This window comes from Hemicordylus capensis, chromosome 10 (genome assembly GCF_027244095.1).
Source record: "Hemicordylus capensis ecotype Gifberg chromosome 10, rHemCap1.1.pri, whole genome shotgun sequence".
NCBI lineage: Eukaryota > Metazoa > Chordata > Lepidosauria > Squamata > Cordylidae > Hemicordylus > Hemicordylus capensis.
In genome coordinates, this window is record NC_069666.1 from 18,619,202 (window position 1) to 18,635,642 (window position 16,441).

General features: G+C 49.6%; 1 protein-coding gene and 1 long non-coding RNA gene across 4 annotated transcripts in view; one reads left to right on the forward strand and one right to left on the reverse strand.

Annotated features, from left to right (window-relative positions):
- Positions 1 to 214: 214 nt before the first annotated feature.
- LOC128335026 (uncharacterized) lies at positions 215 to 3,095 on the forward strand. The gene is made up of 2 exons (XR_008311485.1): positions 215 to 749; positions 2,908 to 3,095. It is a non-coding gene; the product is annotated as an uncharacterized LOC128335026 (long non-coding RNA).
- Positions 3,096 to 8,304: 5,209 nt separating this feature from the next.
- The window catches only part of SCAMP5 (secretory carrier membrane protein 5), a 37,771-nt gene continuing 29,634 nt past the window's right edge, over positions 8,305 to 16,441 (reverse strand). For all 3 annotated transcript variants that reach the window (XM_053271756.1, XM_053271753.1, XM_053271755.1), the window contains exons 4-7: positions 15,329 to 15,485; positions 13,376 to 13,477; positions 10,358 to 10,475; positions 8,305 to 8,897 (exon numbers count right to left, since the gene is read on the reverse strand). In XM_053271756.1, the coding sequence (XP_053127731.1) occupies positions 8,703 to 8,897; positions 10,358 to 10,475; positions 13,376 to 13,477; positions 15,329 to 15,485 (572 nt within the window). In that variant the 3' untranslated portion in view covers positions 8,305 to 8,702. The remainder of the gene's footprint in view (positions 8,898 to 10,357; positions 10,476 to 13,375; positions 13,478 to 15,328; positions 15,486 to 16,441) is intronic.

The following is a 16,441-nucleotide window of genomic DNA, read 5'->3' on the forward strand; positions in this document are numbered from 1 at the left end:
CAAGGCCTTCTGACGTGCAGGTCAGCGGATATAAAGAGCGGCGCCCATCAGGGGCATCATAGAGTCCATTAAAATCCTAGAGTTCCACCGGTATAGACTCAAAGGCTAGACTGGGCACCTTGCAGGGTTTTCTCTCTCTCTCTCGCTCTCTCTCTCTCTTTTTTTTTTTTGCGGGGGCGCGTCATTTATTCGCTTTCTTATCCCGTTAGCTTCAATTCCCACCCCACAAACGTCCCCTCAGGGAGACGGCCCATAGACGTCAGTGGAGACTGGAGAAATCCGGGATGGCTAGCCGATCACATTATGTGAAGATGCAGCTCCCTTGAGAAGTCTATAATGCTGGGGAAAGTGGAAGGAGAAAGAAGAAGAGGACGACCAGCAGCAGGGTGGATGGACTCGATGACGACAGCAATGAATGCACCACGGAGAGACCTTCGAGGCCAAGCTGATCATCCTGGAGAGAAAGAATCTCTCTATGGGGCCGCTATGAGTTCCACCCAGAAAGAAAAAGTTGCTGCAATTCAAGAGCAGGTTCCAGGAGGCGGGTCTTCTGTTGAGTGGACATATAGAAGAAGAGTTTTTAAGTCGCGTGTCCATCACGCAGGGCCAAGTTCCTGCAGGCGAGCGAGTGCTCTGGGTTTAGCCTGGGAGAGCGAATCTGTAAAGTTACGAAAGTATCCTTTAGTGCAGGGATGATGATAAAACTCGGCCCTGCAGCTGTTGCGGGACTACGATTCCCATCATCCCTAGTGAGTCTGCAGAGTTACGAAAAGTATCCTTGAGCGCAGGTGTTCTCAGACTTGGGTCCCCAGATGGCTGTGCTTTAAGTGCAAAGGTTCTCAAACTTCGGGGTGGCCAGCTGCTGCCGAACTACAACTCCCATCATCCCCACCACACTAAACTGGCTGTGGATGATGGGAGTTGTAGTTGCATGGTTTGAATATTAAAATATCGCTTATACCGAATCTCTTACCTGGCGTTGGCGCGTACTATCTCCCTTACTGTGATTTCCCCTTTTTGACCAGCTGTCACGTGTTTCCATCTGTTCTGCTCCTGGTTATACTCTGTACCCTTCCGTTTTATCTGAAACATTTGCACCCTTGTCCCTTTGGGGACTTTGCTTGGCAAATCAGATACCACTCCAGGCATTGTTTTAAAAACTGCTCTGCAACCTTTTTGATTCTAAGCGCCAGCAGTCTGGTTCCATCTTGGTTCAAGTGGAGCGCATCCCTTTTTTACAGGCTTTGCTTGCCCCCCAAATGTATCCCAGTGCCTAACAAATCTAAACCCCTCTTCCTGGCTCCACCATCTCATCCATGCACTGAGACCCCTCAGCTCTGCCTGTCTCACTGGCCCTGCACATGGAACAGGTACAACTTCAGAGAACGCTACCCTGGGGGTCCTGGACTTCAATATGCTACCCAGCAGCCTAAATATGGCTTCCAGGACCTCCCAACTACATTTCCCAACACTGTTGGTGCCAATGTGCACAACAGCTGACTCCTCCCCAGCAGTGGTCCCTCAAACAGGGACTCCCAGATGTTGACGACTACAACTCCCAGATTCCCAAGCAAAAGCCATCGCTGCTGGGGATTCTGGGAGTTGTAGTCAACAACATCTGGGAATCCCTGTTAGAGGGAACACTGCTCCCCAGCACTGCCTAACAGCTTATCTGGATGCTGTGTGACATCTGCAACCTTCACACCAGGCAGGCAAGTCAATATGCGGTCTACACATCCTTCACAAATCCATCTCTCTATACGCCAATGCTCAAATCAGCCCTACTAGGAGGCCCCAAACCCCCAGAGGAGTATCCTCTGTGCAAGAGGATATGGGCGCATCACCCAAGGAGGAAGTCCCTTATAAGGGAGCAGACAGTCCTCAGACATTCAGACAGTCCTCCTTCCCTGATACCTTCATTCTCCATGACACCAGAGGAGCTGTCAGCCAGGGAGTGGGATGCCTCTACCACATCTCTGAGGTTCTCATCCACATACCTCTCTGCCTTCCTGTGCTTCTTCTCCTGGTCAGCCGCCATGGCTTCGAGAGAATGAACTTGTTCCCCAAGAGCCAGGAGCTCTTTGCACCAAGCCCACAACCACAATTTCTGCCCCTCAGTCATACATACAACCCTCTGTGCAATATACTTGGAAGCACCCCACCCCCCTCTGCTGGCATTCTATCTTCATAACTAGTTTTATTTGCCATTTAGGATATATAGAGCTTGTTTACTTGAAAACTAGATCTCAGCTGCAGTTGTCAGCTAATTAAAGGTTTTAAGCTCTGTCCTAGAAGAAAATTACAAAAGTGGGGTAGTACTCACCTTCTCCTCATGTTGGGTGTCTCCTTTGTGAGAAAGGGGGACTGCTTGGGCACCTCCATGCACACTTCCCTGCTAAACTCCACGCAAAACTCCTGTGATATCTGTTAGCAAACTCCTGTTTGCAAAGCTCTGGGTAGAAATGTCCCCCCCACCCCACCCCCTAGCCTGAGCCTTGCATGTTTGCTGTCGTCTTTAGGAAAGAAAACAAAAGTTTGATGCCTCCCCTTATCTTCTCAAGAACTGCTTTCAAATTGAGCCATATCAAGAATGTGGCACCTGTGTGGCGTGGGGATTAACCCACTGTCTCTCTAGGCCAGGCCTGCTCAACTTAGGCCCATCCCCCAGCTGTTTTTGGATTACAACTCCCACAATCCCCAGCCACAGTGATCCCAGCCAGGGATTATGGGAGTTGTAGGCCAACATCTGAAGGAGGACCAAAGTTGAGCAGGCCTTCTCTAGGCAGAACTGAAACTGAAAGTGCCCTGTCAAAATCCCTAGAAAAGACTAACCCTAACAAACCTACCTTGTTCTTTCTCCCCTTGTTTTCTGGTTGGATTTATTTATTTGTTTGCTGGCTTCTTTAGGAAAGAAAACAAAGGTTTGCTGCCTCCCCTGGTCTGAGCCGTGTCTTCTCAAGATCTGCTTCCAATCTCCTCTGTTCCTGCCCTTTTTGTCATCTTCTCCCCTAGGACTCCTCTACATCCACATGCATGTACCAGCAAGACTCCACTCCCTCAAGCAAAATACAATCAAGATGACTTTTTAAAAGACACCATCTGTTAGAATTTGTTTATTAGGCTCCAGATTGACATGGTTCCATCGGGGATAGGCATAGAATGACATTGAAAAATCACAAGTGGTCCCACTATTTTAAAGCCCCACCCCCTTTCCCCAGTTCGACATTGTTTACACTCCGCTGTGAAGAAGAGACACTGATGTGAGTACTTATGGCACTGCAACTATTCTGGGAGTCTGTGAACAGGAATGTGAGAACAGGGCCTCTCAAGCCTCTCTCTTCTCCGGCAGGCAGGAGCTTAGTTGAGGGTAGACCCTTGCCATGCCAAAAATAAGGGGAACTCTCAAGAATTCAGTGCAAATGTCCAGAGGCCGTTGAGCTTCCCTTCTTAGAAAGGAAGTTACATTATACAGGAGGTCATCCCAGAATGATTCTTCATTCTAGATCTACGTTAAGAGATGGAGTTAACAAAATCCAGCCATTTGCCTCCAATTCCACCATGAGCATGAACCAGCTAATCTTTGGAAAGTGGTGGCCTTTCCAAAACCAGCTACCATCCAGTGTTCCCCCTAACAGGGATTCCCAGATGTTGATGACTACAACTCCCAGAACCCCCAAGCAAAAGCCATTGCAGCTGGGGATTCTGGGAGCTGTAGTCAACAGCATCTGGGAATCCCTGTTCGAGGGAACACTGCTACCATCATCCCCACTTCCTCTCTTCCTGGCTGGGATTCAGGGCCTCTCAAACACCCATTTCTGCCCATAGTGGCCATGGGAAAACTTTCCCATGGCACCTCCTAACATCGTCAGCTTGTGATCAACCGGCACATCACATGTTATGTGCTGTCTCACACACACACACACACACACACACACACACACACACACACACACACCCGACTCTGTAAATGTACGATACTTGCCATGGCATCCCAAACAATGAATCCTGTGCCCACAAGCAGCTTCCAACAGGCTAGGAGGTGCCACTGGTGATGCTTTTCCTATGGCCACTATGTGCAAATATAAGCCCCTGCGTTTCCAATTGAGGAGAAAAAAAGCGCGGGCAGCTGAAACTGGGACATGTCAGTAGAAAGGGGTGCTGGCAGCTATGGGGTTTGGGGCTGCAGAGTTGGGCTTCTGTGCCCCACCAGACAGGTTGTCAAGAGTCACACCTGGCCCACTCTGACTTGTTCCATGAAGGTATTACACTTCATAAGCACCACAGTCCCTCTTCACAGCTCAGATCAAAGCCATTTCCTCTCCAGTCTAGAGACTGTTCAGACATCATGCAGAACCACGGTTTCTTTTGCCTAACTGGTTTGTTTGTCTAAACTGGTGTCAGTCAATAAATCGTGGTTTACCATATTTACCCAAGTAGAAGACAATTCTGAATTTAAGACAAATCCTTTAAAAATATAGATTAATTCTCAATTATACCTGTATAATTCCATGTAGGGGATGGGGCCACTCTGGGAAGAGCACCTGCACGCTTGCATACAGAAGGATCCAAATTCCCTACCTGGCATCTCCAAGATAGGGCTGAGAGAGATTCCTCCTGCCTGTAACCTTGGAGAAACCACTGCCAGTCTGTGTAGACAATACTGAGCTAGATGGATCAATGGTCTCACTCAGTATATGGCAGCTTCCTATTTTTTCCATTTTCAAAGAGCAAAACAGAGAATTTCATACAAGTGGCTCCATCATATGAATGACATGCATTAGGAAGCAGATGGAGATCTATAGGGATTGCTTAAAGTAGTACAGCTTAAAACACCTCCCACTGTTGGCTTTCAAGTCCTAAAACAGATAAATTAATTCCACTGCACAGAGCCAAACAATAGCAGGAAAAGCAGCCTTGTGAAGGATGGGAAAGAATTAAATGGGGCAAAGTGGGAAATAAGCCACAATACCATACCAGAACACTGCACTCTGAATGAGCTTAGGAAGCATCCATTATGGTGTAGACTAGGAGTTCTCAAACCTGGGTCCCCAGATGTAGTTGGACTACAACTCCCATGAGTCCCACCATCCCCAGCCACAAGAGGCTGGGGATGATAAGTTTGACAATCCCTGGTGTAGACCACTCTCTGCAGGATTAGATCTAACATCAGTGAACAAGTTCCTCCAGGCAGCCAGAAAGAGCTATGTTGAAGAGTCAGTCTTCAGAACTTACATGACCTCAGTTCAGTGCAACACTTGATCTTTAATATACATCTGCCCATCAAGGAGTCGGAAAAGTAGTGATCGGATACCCTGAACTTAGCAGGAGGGGAAGGAAAGAGTTGCTCTAAAGAACTTAGCAGATACCGCTACCCTTTCAGGACAAACACACTTCCTAGACATCTGAGCACCGAAGAAGACCAAGCTGAACAGAACCGCGATGTATATTTCACTACGCTTTTACCTACCCCATCACAGCTGATGGGGGCGAGGGGAAATGTAGGCCAAGGAAAGCAGAATGCAGAAGTCAGAAAGCAGCACCAGAGGCCCTGATTAGCTCCACACATTAAGAACATAAGAACAGCCCTGCTGGATCAGGCCCAAGGAAGCCCATCTAGTCCAGCATCCTGTTTCACACAGTGGCCCACCAGATGCCTCTGAGAAGTCCACAGGCGGGGGTGAGGGCGTGCCCCCTCTCCTGCTGTTGCTCCCCTGCAACTGGAGGTGCCCTATAGCCCTCAAACTAGTAGCCACTGATCGGCCTGTCCTCTGCGAATTTGTCTACGCTCCTTTAAAGCCATCCAACATGCACACAAGTGGACGGACAGACAAGTCGTGCAAAGAGACACCCCAAGTCATTCAGAAATAACAGGTTCACTCTATTCGACATACAAGAAAAATTTCCCCATTTTGATCTACAGTCCCGCTTGAGAGTTAGAACAGCTGCCCAGGAATCGGTTGCACCCTTCCCTTTGGCCACAAGATGAGAGGGCTGTGGGGGTGGAGGCAGTATACGCAGAGCAATACAAATATTATAAATATTTATATACCACTTTTCAACAAAAGTTCCCAAAGCGGTTTACATAGATAGACATAAATAAGTAGGCTCCTTGTCTCCCAAAGGGCTCACCATCTTTAAAAAAAAAAAGGAAACACAAGATACCAGCAACAGCCTCTGGAGGGATGCTGTGCTGGGGCTGGATAGGGTCAGTTGCTCTCCCCCTGCTAAATAAAGAGAACCACCACTTTTTAAAAGGTGCCTCTTTGCTCAGGTAGCCTCTTGCCCATGCTGCTCTGCTAGGTCTTCTTGAGTGATGGCTACAGCAGTTGCCATTCTTTGGCCAGTAGGTGGCACTGGAAGCGCCAGGCAGGTGCACATAGGAAGCTGCCGTATACTGAGTCACACCATTGGTCCATCTCTCTCAGTATTGTCTGCACAGACTGGCAGCGGCTTCTCTGAGGTTGCAGGCAGGAGTCTCTCTCAGCCCTATCTTGGAGATGCCAGGCAAGGAACTTGGAACCTAGATGCTCTTCCCAGAATTGCACAGCAGAAACACAACTGCTAGGCATCCAGTCTCTCCAAAGCTATATGAAGTTCTGCATCGGAACTGCACATATTCAGCCCTCCTGCAGATAGGAACATAGGAAGCTGCCTTATACAGAGTCAGCACATTGGTCCGTCTAGCTCAGTATTGTCTTCACAGACTGGCAGCGGCTTCTCCAAGGTTGCAAAGAGGAGTCTCTCTAAGCCCTATCTTGGAGAGGCCAGGGAAGGAACTTGGAACCTTCTTGCTCTTCCCAGAGCGGCCCCATTCCCTAAGGGGAATATCTTACAGTGCTCACACATGTAGTCTCCCATTCAAATGCAAACCAGGGTGGGTCCTGCTTAGCAAAGGGGACAATTCGTGCTTGCTACCACAAGACCAGCTCTCCTCTCTTGATGGACTCCAATTCCCATCATCCCTAACATCTGGCCACTGTGTCTGGGGCCGATGGGAATTGTAGTCCCAACTGCACAACTTCAGCCCTCTTGCAGATATTGGACTACAACTCCCATGATTCCTGTCAATTGGTCACTGTGGCAGAGTCTGATGGGAGTTGTAGTCCAAAAACAGCCATATGACCTAAGCCATGCAACCCTGTTCTACATCCAATAAGGTTTTGAGTTATGTCTTCCCCTGCAGAACTGCCGAGATGTGCTGTGTGTATATAGAGAGTCCCTTTTGACACTGTAAACACACATGGGGAACTGAAGATCACAGGTTGCGGTGCAGAAAAAGGGGGTTGGAATTTGATGGGAAATATCATTTTGTACATGAGATCTTCTACAATACAAGCAGGGCAGTTCCCCAGCACCGCCCAGACCTTCACTTTTAAAGCCACACAAATACTGCCTTCTTAGCAATACAGCAGGAGAAGGTTAAATGACTATTTACAATACCACACGTTAGGAGAAGTGGCTGCCTCCAATGTGAGAATAGCAGATGGAAGGAGGGCCCTATGGCTTTGCGAAGGAAAAGAGCAGGATTTCAGCACTAAACCAGCCAGCGACGCACTATGTAGTAGGCATCACAGGCATCCAGAGACGGAAGGAAGCAAAGGAAATTCCTGCAAGCAGCAGCCATTGTTGACTGCCCATCAGGAGACCTCTTTGGACATGCATAAAAAGAAATGCTACAGCGTCCCAAGAGACTTGTCCCAAGCAGTGTCCCCTCTAACAGAGATTCCCCAATATTGTTGACTACAACTCCCAGAATCCCCAAGCAAAAGCCACTGCAGCTGGGGATTCTGGGAGTTGTAGTCCACAACGTCTGGAAATCCCTGTTAGAGGGAACACTGGCCCCAAGAGACATGTCCCAAGAGACGCCATGTGCAGCATCCCAAGAGAGCCCCCAGAAGTCCTGCACCGATGCGCCAAGAAGCATCGCTCTCCATCCGTGCTCGCCATGCTTACGGGATTTGAAAAGTCAAATGCCATTAGTGTGGTGGCAGCTGCTTCCGTGATCAGAAGGCCAGGGCGCCCCCGCCTTCTAATCACGGAAGCAGCCGACACCACACTAATGGCGTTTGACTTTTCAAATCCCGTAAGCATGGCGAGCATGGATGGAGAGTGATGCTTCTTGGCGCATCGGTGGGGCTTGAGTGGGAAGCATCCCTTTTGTGCCTGTCCGGAGAGGGCCAGGGAAATCCCAGGATGCCCACTGAGGTCTTGAAATGTCGGGTAGCATCTTTGTCACACCCTGCTCGCCGCCTCCCTCCCGCCCTTGGTTGATGTCGCTATAAAGACCACGGATCACCACAGGAATTTAAAACCCACCACTGTACACTGTTTCACGTAGGGAAAAAGAGCACACACAGAGAAACTACAGCACGGCACAACGGTCCTGCAAGTCAACATCTCAAATAGGGAGTGGGGAACAAAAGAAAGAAAGAAAAAAACCCCAAAAATCTTCCCAAGGACAAGATCTTGGTACAAAGTCAACGGGAGGAAGTATCATCCAACGAGCTTCCGCCCATCAAGGAAGTTATTATACAGACATCCTCCCACCCACCCCCCTCCTATACAGCAGAATCCACCCCCGCGCACACACACACACACACACACACACACCCTCTGCTTCAGTTCTCTTCACCCACATCCAGTCACCACCTCATTGGATTCACATCTTAGTGGGGTCGTCCTGGTCGGGGCGGTGTCTTGTCTCACATGTCATTGGGGTAGTTATAATTGGGAGTGGCCGAGTACTGCGTTTCGTGCTGCATCACGGCTCCCTGGGCCGCCCCGACGGCCGCGTTCTGCGCGGCCTGTTGCACGTGGGGGTTCTTCCAGGCTCCTGTGGTCCACTCTTCTTGTGCTTTGCTGAAGCTGCCACCGCTTCCTCGGTAAAATTTATGCACCTGTGGGGCGGAAGCAAACGGAAGAAGACGGATTCACCCGGTGGGAGCTGGGCCAGGCAGAACTGCATCTCGGCTTGAGGCCCAGACCAGCGTTTTCTCTAACAAGGATTCCTAGATGTTGTTGACTACAACTCCCAGAATGCCCAAGCAAAAGCCATTGCAGCTGGGGATTCTGGGAGTTGTAGTCAACAACATCTGGGAATCCCTGTTAGAGGGAACACTGGCCCAGACAGGAGAAGAAGAGGCCTCCGAGGCCATTGGAAGGGGAGAGGGGAGGTGATAGCTCCTATCAAGTCCCACAACCCCCAGGTTGACTCCTGCTGCCTGTTCCTGATCAGGTTGGCCTCAGAGGTTATAAAGAGCACCACCGATGCAAAGGCTCCGTTCAGTCACAAAACCTTGCCAGTGGGCTCTCACAGGCCACTTACCAGCATCCGCCCTCTTCAGCAGGAACTGGCCCCTCATGTTCGGCCAGCTTATCTTTATATAGGTCTTGGCAATCCTGACAAATCTCGCGAGATCTCAGGCCAAAATGAGATCTCGTCCCAAGATCTCATGCAAGCCTCTGTAACTCGTACAAGGCCTCAGCTCCAGCTACACATTTGGATCGCTCTCTGTCTGGGCCAGCTCAGCCCCAACATGCCTCAAGCCAGAACGCTATTCCCCAGAAATCAGGACAGCGGTTGGTTGGGCTCTCCCCAATAATGGGATACGCTTCCCTGTCTCTTCCCGCCCAGCACCTGTCGCCTCCCGACAGCATCTTTGCCCCCTTCTCCCCAACTCCACACAGCCAGCCGACTCAGGGCTAATGGACCAGCCAATAGCCTTGCCAGGAATCAGCCCCGAATCATCCGCTGGTCCTGCCTTAAATAACTGAGTACAGCCCCCGCAGTTCTTGTGAGAGCTGGGACCCCCTCCTGGGATCCCGTCCCCAAATCTCATGAGAGCCCTGGGTACTCTTGCAGCACTCGCTCTGCCTGGTCCTCTGAAGGGGGCCATTTCTGGTTCCAGATGCCCATCCGGGCTGCAGCATCCTTGCTGTTGCCCGAAGGATGGGATGGCGGACGAGGCCCGCATGGCCAGCACCGGGGGTAAGTGTCTCCCTGCTCTTCCATCCCATGCTCATCGCTCCCCAACACCCTGCTAACTGGATGAAAGCGCAATTACAAGAGTAACGGAATCAGGAGGGGTAACGGAATCAGGAGGGGTAACGGAATCAGGAGAGGCAACGGAATCAGGAGAGGTAACGGAATCAGGAGAATCCATTTGCGGAGGCAACGGAATCCAATTTCCTAGTGGATATCATATATACCCACGGGCAACGGAACATCTCCTACTGTAAGGCTGGGTTGCTGTCAACAATCTGTCTCCTATTCAGCCCCCACCCTCCGGTGGGAGATGCAGGCAGCCACTCCACATAGAGGACACGTACAAACCGTCCTTATCCTCAGAAGACTTACCATACTGAGGGCAATGAAGGAGAAAACCGACATGGCGGTGAAGAGGATGGTGGGGATGAGCATCACGACTGCTGAGCCCACGTTGGTCCCGAAGAAAGCGATGGCTGCAATCCAGCCGCTGTCGGGAAAGCAGGAAAAGGCTTGGAGGAATCGGTGGTACGAAGATCCCCCACTAATTCTGGCAAACCACGAAATGACGCATAGGAAAGCAAGAGAAAGCAAAGACCCAGGCCATCCAGACCGCAGCTTGTAACAAGCATCTCAAGAGCCACTAACGAACAAGGCTCCCATACAAGTCCCCCAGGGCCTTAAGATCTAAGATTAAGGTCAACGGAGAGCCGGTCTCGTGATAGGATGACTGGTCCCCGTTGCTAAGTAGGGTCCACCCTGGTTTGCATTTGAATAGGAAACTACATGTGTGAGCACGGTCAGATATGCCGCCAGCTCGTCTGGTGGCCACACACGGGAACGGGCCTTCACGGTTGCTGCCTGGAGACTGTGGAATGCGCTCCCTCCTGAAATACGATCCTCCCCATCTCTAGCAATTTTTAAGAAGCACTTGAAAACCCACCTCTTCACCCAAGCTTTTTCAGATTTTTAAATGTTTATGTTTTAATCTGTTTTTGATTTTTAGATTGTCTAAATTGTTTTAAGATCTTTGTGTATGCTTTAACTTGTTTTGTGTTATTGTTAACCACCCAGAGACAAAGTTTTGGGGCAGTGTACAAATTTGACAAATAATAAAATAAAATAAAATAAAATTCCCTTTAGGGGATGGGGCCGCTGTGGCAAGAGCACCTGCAAACCCAAGGTTCCAAGTCCCCTCCCTGGCAGCATCTCCAAGATAGGACTGAGAAAGACTCCTGCCTGCAACCTTGGAGAAGCCACTGCTAGTCTGGGTAGACAATACTGAGCTAGACGGACCAATGGTCTGACTCGGTATAAGGCACCTTTCTACATTCCTAAGATCTACCAAAGAGGTCCCACAGCAGGCTTTGAGAGAGATACAGTCCCCTGCTAACAGAGCAAAGAGTCACCTTTTTAACGTGGTGATGCTCTTTACTGAGCAACGGGAAAGCAACTGGCCCTCTCCATCCCCGGCATAGCATCCCTCCAGTGGCTGTTGCTGGTGTCTCTCTTATGCTTCTATATATATTGCTTTGGGAACTTTTGTTGAAAAGTGGGATATAAATATTTGTCGTAGTCATATACAGTCACCATTCAGCAGGAGCAGGGCCTTTTCTGTGGTGGCCTGCAGAACCCTCTTTCCCAGGAACACCACATGTGTTCTTCCCTGGTCTACTTTCACAGATAGGACAACTGAGCTGGGGGCTGGTGGAACAAAGGAACATAGGAAACTGCCATATACTGAGTCAGACCATTGGTCCATCTAGCTCAGTATTGTCTATACAGACTGGCAGTGGCTTCTCCAAAGCTGCAGGCAGGAGTCTCTCTCAGCCTTGTCTTGGAGATGCTGCCAGGGAGGGAACTTGGAACCTCAGATGCTCTTCCCAGAGCAGCGTCATCCCCTAAGGTGAAGATTTTACAGTGCTCACATGTCGTTTCCCATTCATATGCAACCAGGGTGGACTCTGCTTAGCTAAGGGGACCATTCATGCTTGCTGCCACAAGACCAGCTCCCCTCCCACGGTGTTTCTTCTCATGGCAGACCAGCACGTGCAGAATAACATCGTGGGATACTGTGAGAGACTGAGTGAGATGTTGCTTGTTGTGACACAATCCCTTATACGAAGAAAACTAGCATACCAGGCTAGGCCAGGACGCTTCTCCCTGACTCGCTAGCTTCCAAAGTGCAGGACCCCAAATGGATCAGCTGTAGCTCTGTGGGAGAGCACCTGCTTTGCATACAGGAAGTTTGAAGTTCTATTCCTGGCATCTCCAGGCAAGGGTGTGAAAGACCTCTGTCTGAAACTCAGCTGCTGCCAGTCAGCAGATCTTACTGAGTTAGATGGACCAGTGGTCCGGGCAGCTTCCTATATTCGTAAGAAGTATTCTCTCCTGCATGAGAGAACAGGGACTGATGCCTGTGGCAATACATGAATGCATCACTTAAAAGCAAAGAGAATGCTTTCACATCTCAGGAGTATTGCTTTATTCATATGCAAAAGCAGGCAGTTTTATTTCATTGCATGAGTTTCAGCAGATTAATCAACTACTATCAATCTCTCAATTAATCAACTATACTACAATCGCTTCCAACCCCACACAGAGCATCTGTGCACGTTTTGGGACCAGCGGTTACCTCTCCCCCCTCCCTTCTGCCCCAGTCTCCACTTCCAGGCCCAGTCGCGTCTCCTCCCCACTACCACTTCTGCGCCCCACCCCACCCCACCCCACTCTCTTTCCCCCCTCCTGGGCCTTGCCTCCGCGGCCGGGCTGAGCCCGCCACCGCCTCTGGCCTCCATGGCCGGGCCCGCTATGGCGGCGACCAATCCTCCTGCGTGCGCCTCAGCCAATCAGGCACATCCGCCACCCAGCCAATCAGCTGGGCGCTGGGACACACATTCCAAGGCACACCCAGGAGAATTATATATATAGATGACATCTTTAACTGGCTTGGCTGACAGCCCTTGTCTGTCAAAGGAAGGACAGCTGGTCTTGTAGAAGCAAGCACGAAACCTCCCCTTTGTTAAGCAGGGCCTGCTCTGGTTTGCATTTGAATGGGAGACTACATGTGTGAGCACTGTAAGAAACAAAGGTTTGGGCCGGTGTACAAATTAGATAGATAGATAAATAGATAGATAGATAGATAGATAGATAGATAGATAGATAGATAGATAGATATTCCCCTTAGGGGATGGAGCCACTCTGGGAAGAGCATCTAGGTTCCAAATTCCCTCTCTGGCATCTCCAGACAGGGCTGAGAGAGATTCCTGCCAGAAACCTTGGAGAAGCTGCTGCCAGTCTGTAAAGACAATATTGGGCTAGATGGACCAAGGGTCTGACTTGGTATAAAGTTGCTTCCTGTGTAGCAAATGCCTCAGGTTTCATGCTTACCAGACTCCCCAGCCAGGGATCCCGACAGCCTGGATGATACTGATCACCAGCTGAGCCATGAAAGTGAAGAAGAAAGCCATGAAGCTGAAGGAGCTGTCCGTCCTGCAAGAGAAGGAACCCGTCAATATGGACCTGTCTGCATCTGGATGACTGGCAGCTCTTCCTTTATCAGAGAGGTGAAGGCTGAACGGTGTGCAGGGCTCTTCAAAGCGTTCTCTTCAAAGGGAGACCCACTTCCCAGCAAATATATGGGAAAGGACAGCCCCGTTAGGAGAACAGCCTCCCCGCACCCCTCGAAAAAGACAAAACCGTGAAAGCACATATTGACTGGCGGGTAGAAGAGCAGATCAGGCTCCAATAGGGATATGCCCGGATCTGGTTGAGCTTGATTAAAACACTTGTAGGGAAATTCAAAAGGGAACTTGAAGAAATTGTACCTGCTCTCTTCCTCCCCTTCCAGGTTCCTGCTGGGGTGGCACACCTCCCCCAAAGCTCCACACGGCGCCAGCATGGGCATGCGTGGGTGCCATTTGTGTAGTCAGCAACACCATGCTGAGCATGCAAATGGTGCCCACACATGCGTGGACGCCATTTGTGTGCTGCCACTGCGCGGGGCTTTTCAGAAGGTGGGACTTTTGGGGAGGCATCTGCGCGTGTGTGGTGCCATTTGCACAGTCGGGATGGTGTTGCTGACCATGCAAATGGCACCTGTGCATGCATGTGATGGTGCCGCGCGGAGCTTTTTGACAGCCACCCCACCCCAGCGGGAACCTGGAAGGGGTGGTGGAGCGCAGGTAAAGACCTGCACTCTAGTTTCTTAAAGTTCCCTTTTGAATTGCCCTAGATGTGCTCGAATCGTGTTTCTCACCACGGTTCGGGCACATCCCTAGGCCTTGGTAGTCCAACATCCTGTTCCCCACAGTGGCCTACCAGATGCTTCTGGGAAGCCCACAGGCAAGAGATGGCAGCACACCAAGAGATGGCAGCACGCCCCCTCTCCTGACATTGCTCCCCTGCAACTGATATTCGGAAGAATCTTGCCTCTGAGCCTGGAGGTAGCCTATAGCTATCACGTCTACTAGCCACTGGAAGACCTCTCCATTCATGAAAAGGATGAAATATTCTCAGGCCAAGAGCGGTGTTCCCCGTAACAGGGATTTTCAGTTGTTGTTGACTACAACTCCCAGAATCCCCAGCTGCAATGGCCTTTGGCTGAGGATTCTGGGAGTTGTAGTCAACAACATCTGGGAATCCCTGTTACAGGGAACGCAGGCCAAGAGCCACTGAAGTGTAAGCAGACAGGAGTATTTGGCTTGAACACAGGAACTCCAGCATGGTGTAATGGTTAGAGTGTTGGACTAGGACCAGGAAGACCAGAGTTCAAATCCCCGTCCAGCCATGAAACTCAGCAGACTGACTTGGGGCCAGTCACTTCTCTGTCAGCCTAACATACCTTGCAGGGTTGTTGTGGGTATACATAGCCATTTACACCACTCTGGGCTCTTTGGAGGAAGAGCGGGATAGAAATGTTGAAATAAATACATAAATAAAATCCCAGGCTCAACATTTCACATACAAAAATAGCATTTTCCCAAGAAAACTGGACCGCTAAGTTGAAGTTAGAACAGAGTCCTTCTCCCTAACATCTGTTCTCTACATGCCATGAAATTAATTCATGTTATTTTTTGAAAGAGCAGTTACCCATATCTGCATGGCACCAACAGACTGAGGACGATCAGGGTTGCTTGAATGGTGGGACGTTATTGGAGCAGTAGTTTCAAAGGGGAGGGTGATGGCAAAGGTGGAATGCTTCTGAGCAGGAATCCTGGAGATGACCCATGACGTCCAGGGCAGGGAAATGTGGTTAAAGCGTTGCAGAGAGAGGCAGCCCAATCAGAAGAGTCGAAAAGAACAAGTGTGAAAGAGGGTGAAGACGGTAAGCCTGTTACTTACTTGAAGGCTTTGTAAATGGGTCTAAACCAGCAGACGTAGGAGCAGGGCGTAAAGAGAATGAGCCAGAGAATGGCCAGTCCAAAGTTAACCGCTCCGCCGCCTCCAATCATCCATGCAAGGCAGCCAATCAGATTCACTGCCAAAGTGATGCTGTTCACTGCAAACACATTGATAGAAAGAGACACAGAAAGCGAGAGGGAGGGAGGGGAGAAAGAGATGGCGGGGGAGAGAGGAAGTGTGAAAGAGAGATAGCGCGAAAGAGGGGGAGGGAGAGAGGGGGAGAGGGAGAGGGAAAGAGGGAGTGAGAGACAGATGGAGGGGGAGAGCAAGGGGGGGAGAGGGAGGAGCAAGAGGGGAGAGAGAGGGAGAGAGAAAGAGGGAGTGGGGGGAGAGAAAGAGGGAGAGGGGAGAAACAGGGAGAAAGAGGGAGAGAGAGCAAAAGTAGCAAATCACACAGCAAGAGAAAGGCAGATAGAGAGAACAGGACCCACCCTCTGGACTCACAGTCTGTGTTCATCCAGATTATATTCATGACATCTTCTCCCATTAAACAGATCCCAAAAAGCGGGTGCTGGAGAAGACCTCTGTTAGGGATTTTGGAGAGCTGCTGCCCATCACCCAAGATAACAGAGGGCGAGATGGATCCACTGATTGAACTGCCAAAAGGTAGCTTCCTACGTTCCCGCAGCAGCTTTTAAAAATCTGTTTTTAATGCTGCTTATGTGTGTATGCTTTTTAATGACTGCGATTGCTGGATGACCTCCAGACAGTTAAGTAATAGTGCTCCTCAGGAGTTACTCTAAAGGGCTACTAATTTCAGTAGGACTGAATAATCGAGATGTGCACAAAATGAATTTTTTTATTTGTTTTAAATCTGAATCAAATTCTGAAAATTCCTTTTGAATTCTTATCAAATTCAAATCTGGTTCAAAAATTTGATTCGAATTCAAATCATATTCGAATAGATTAGACCCTGTTTTGGCCAATGAGAGGTCTTTTGGCCTTTTTTAACCAATCAGAGGTCCTGAATGGTTTTTTTTTTTAAAGGTGCCCAACAGCTTTAGAATAAAATCCAAATATCTGATTTGAATTCGAATCGAATTGCCCTTTTAG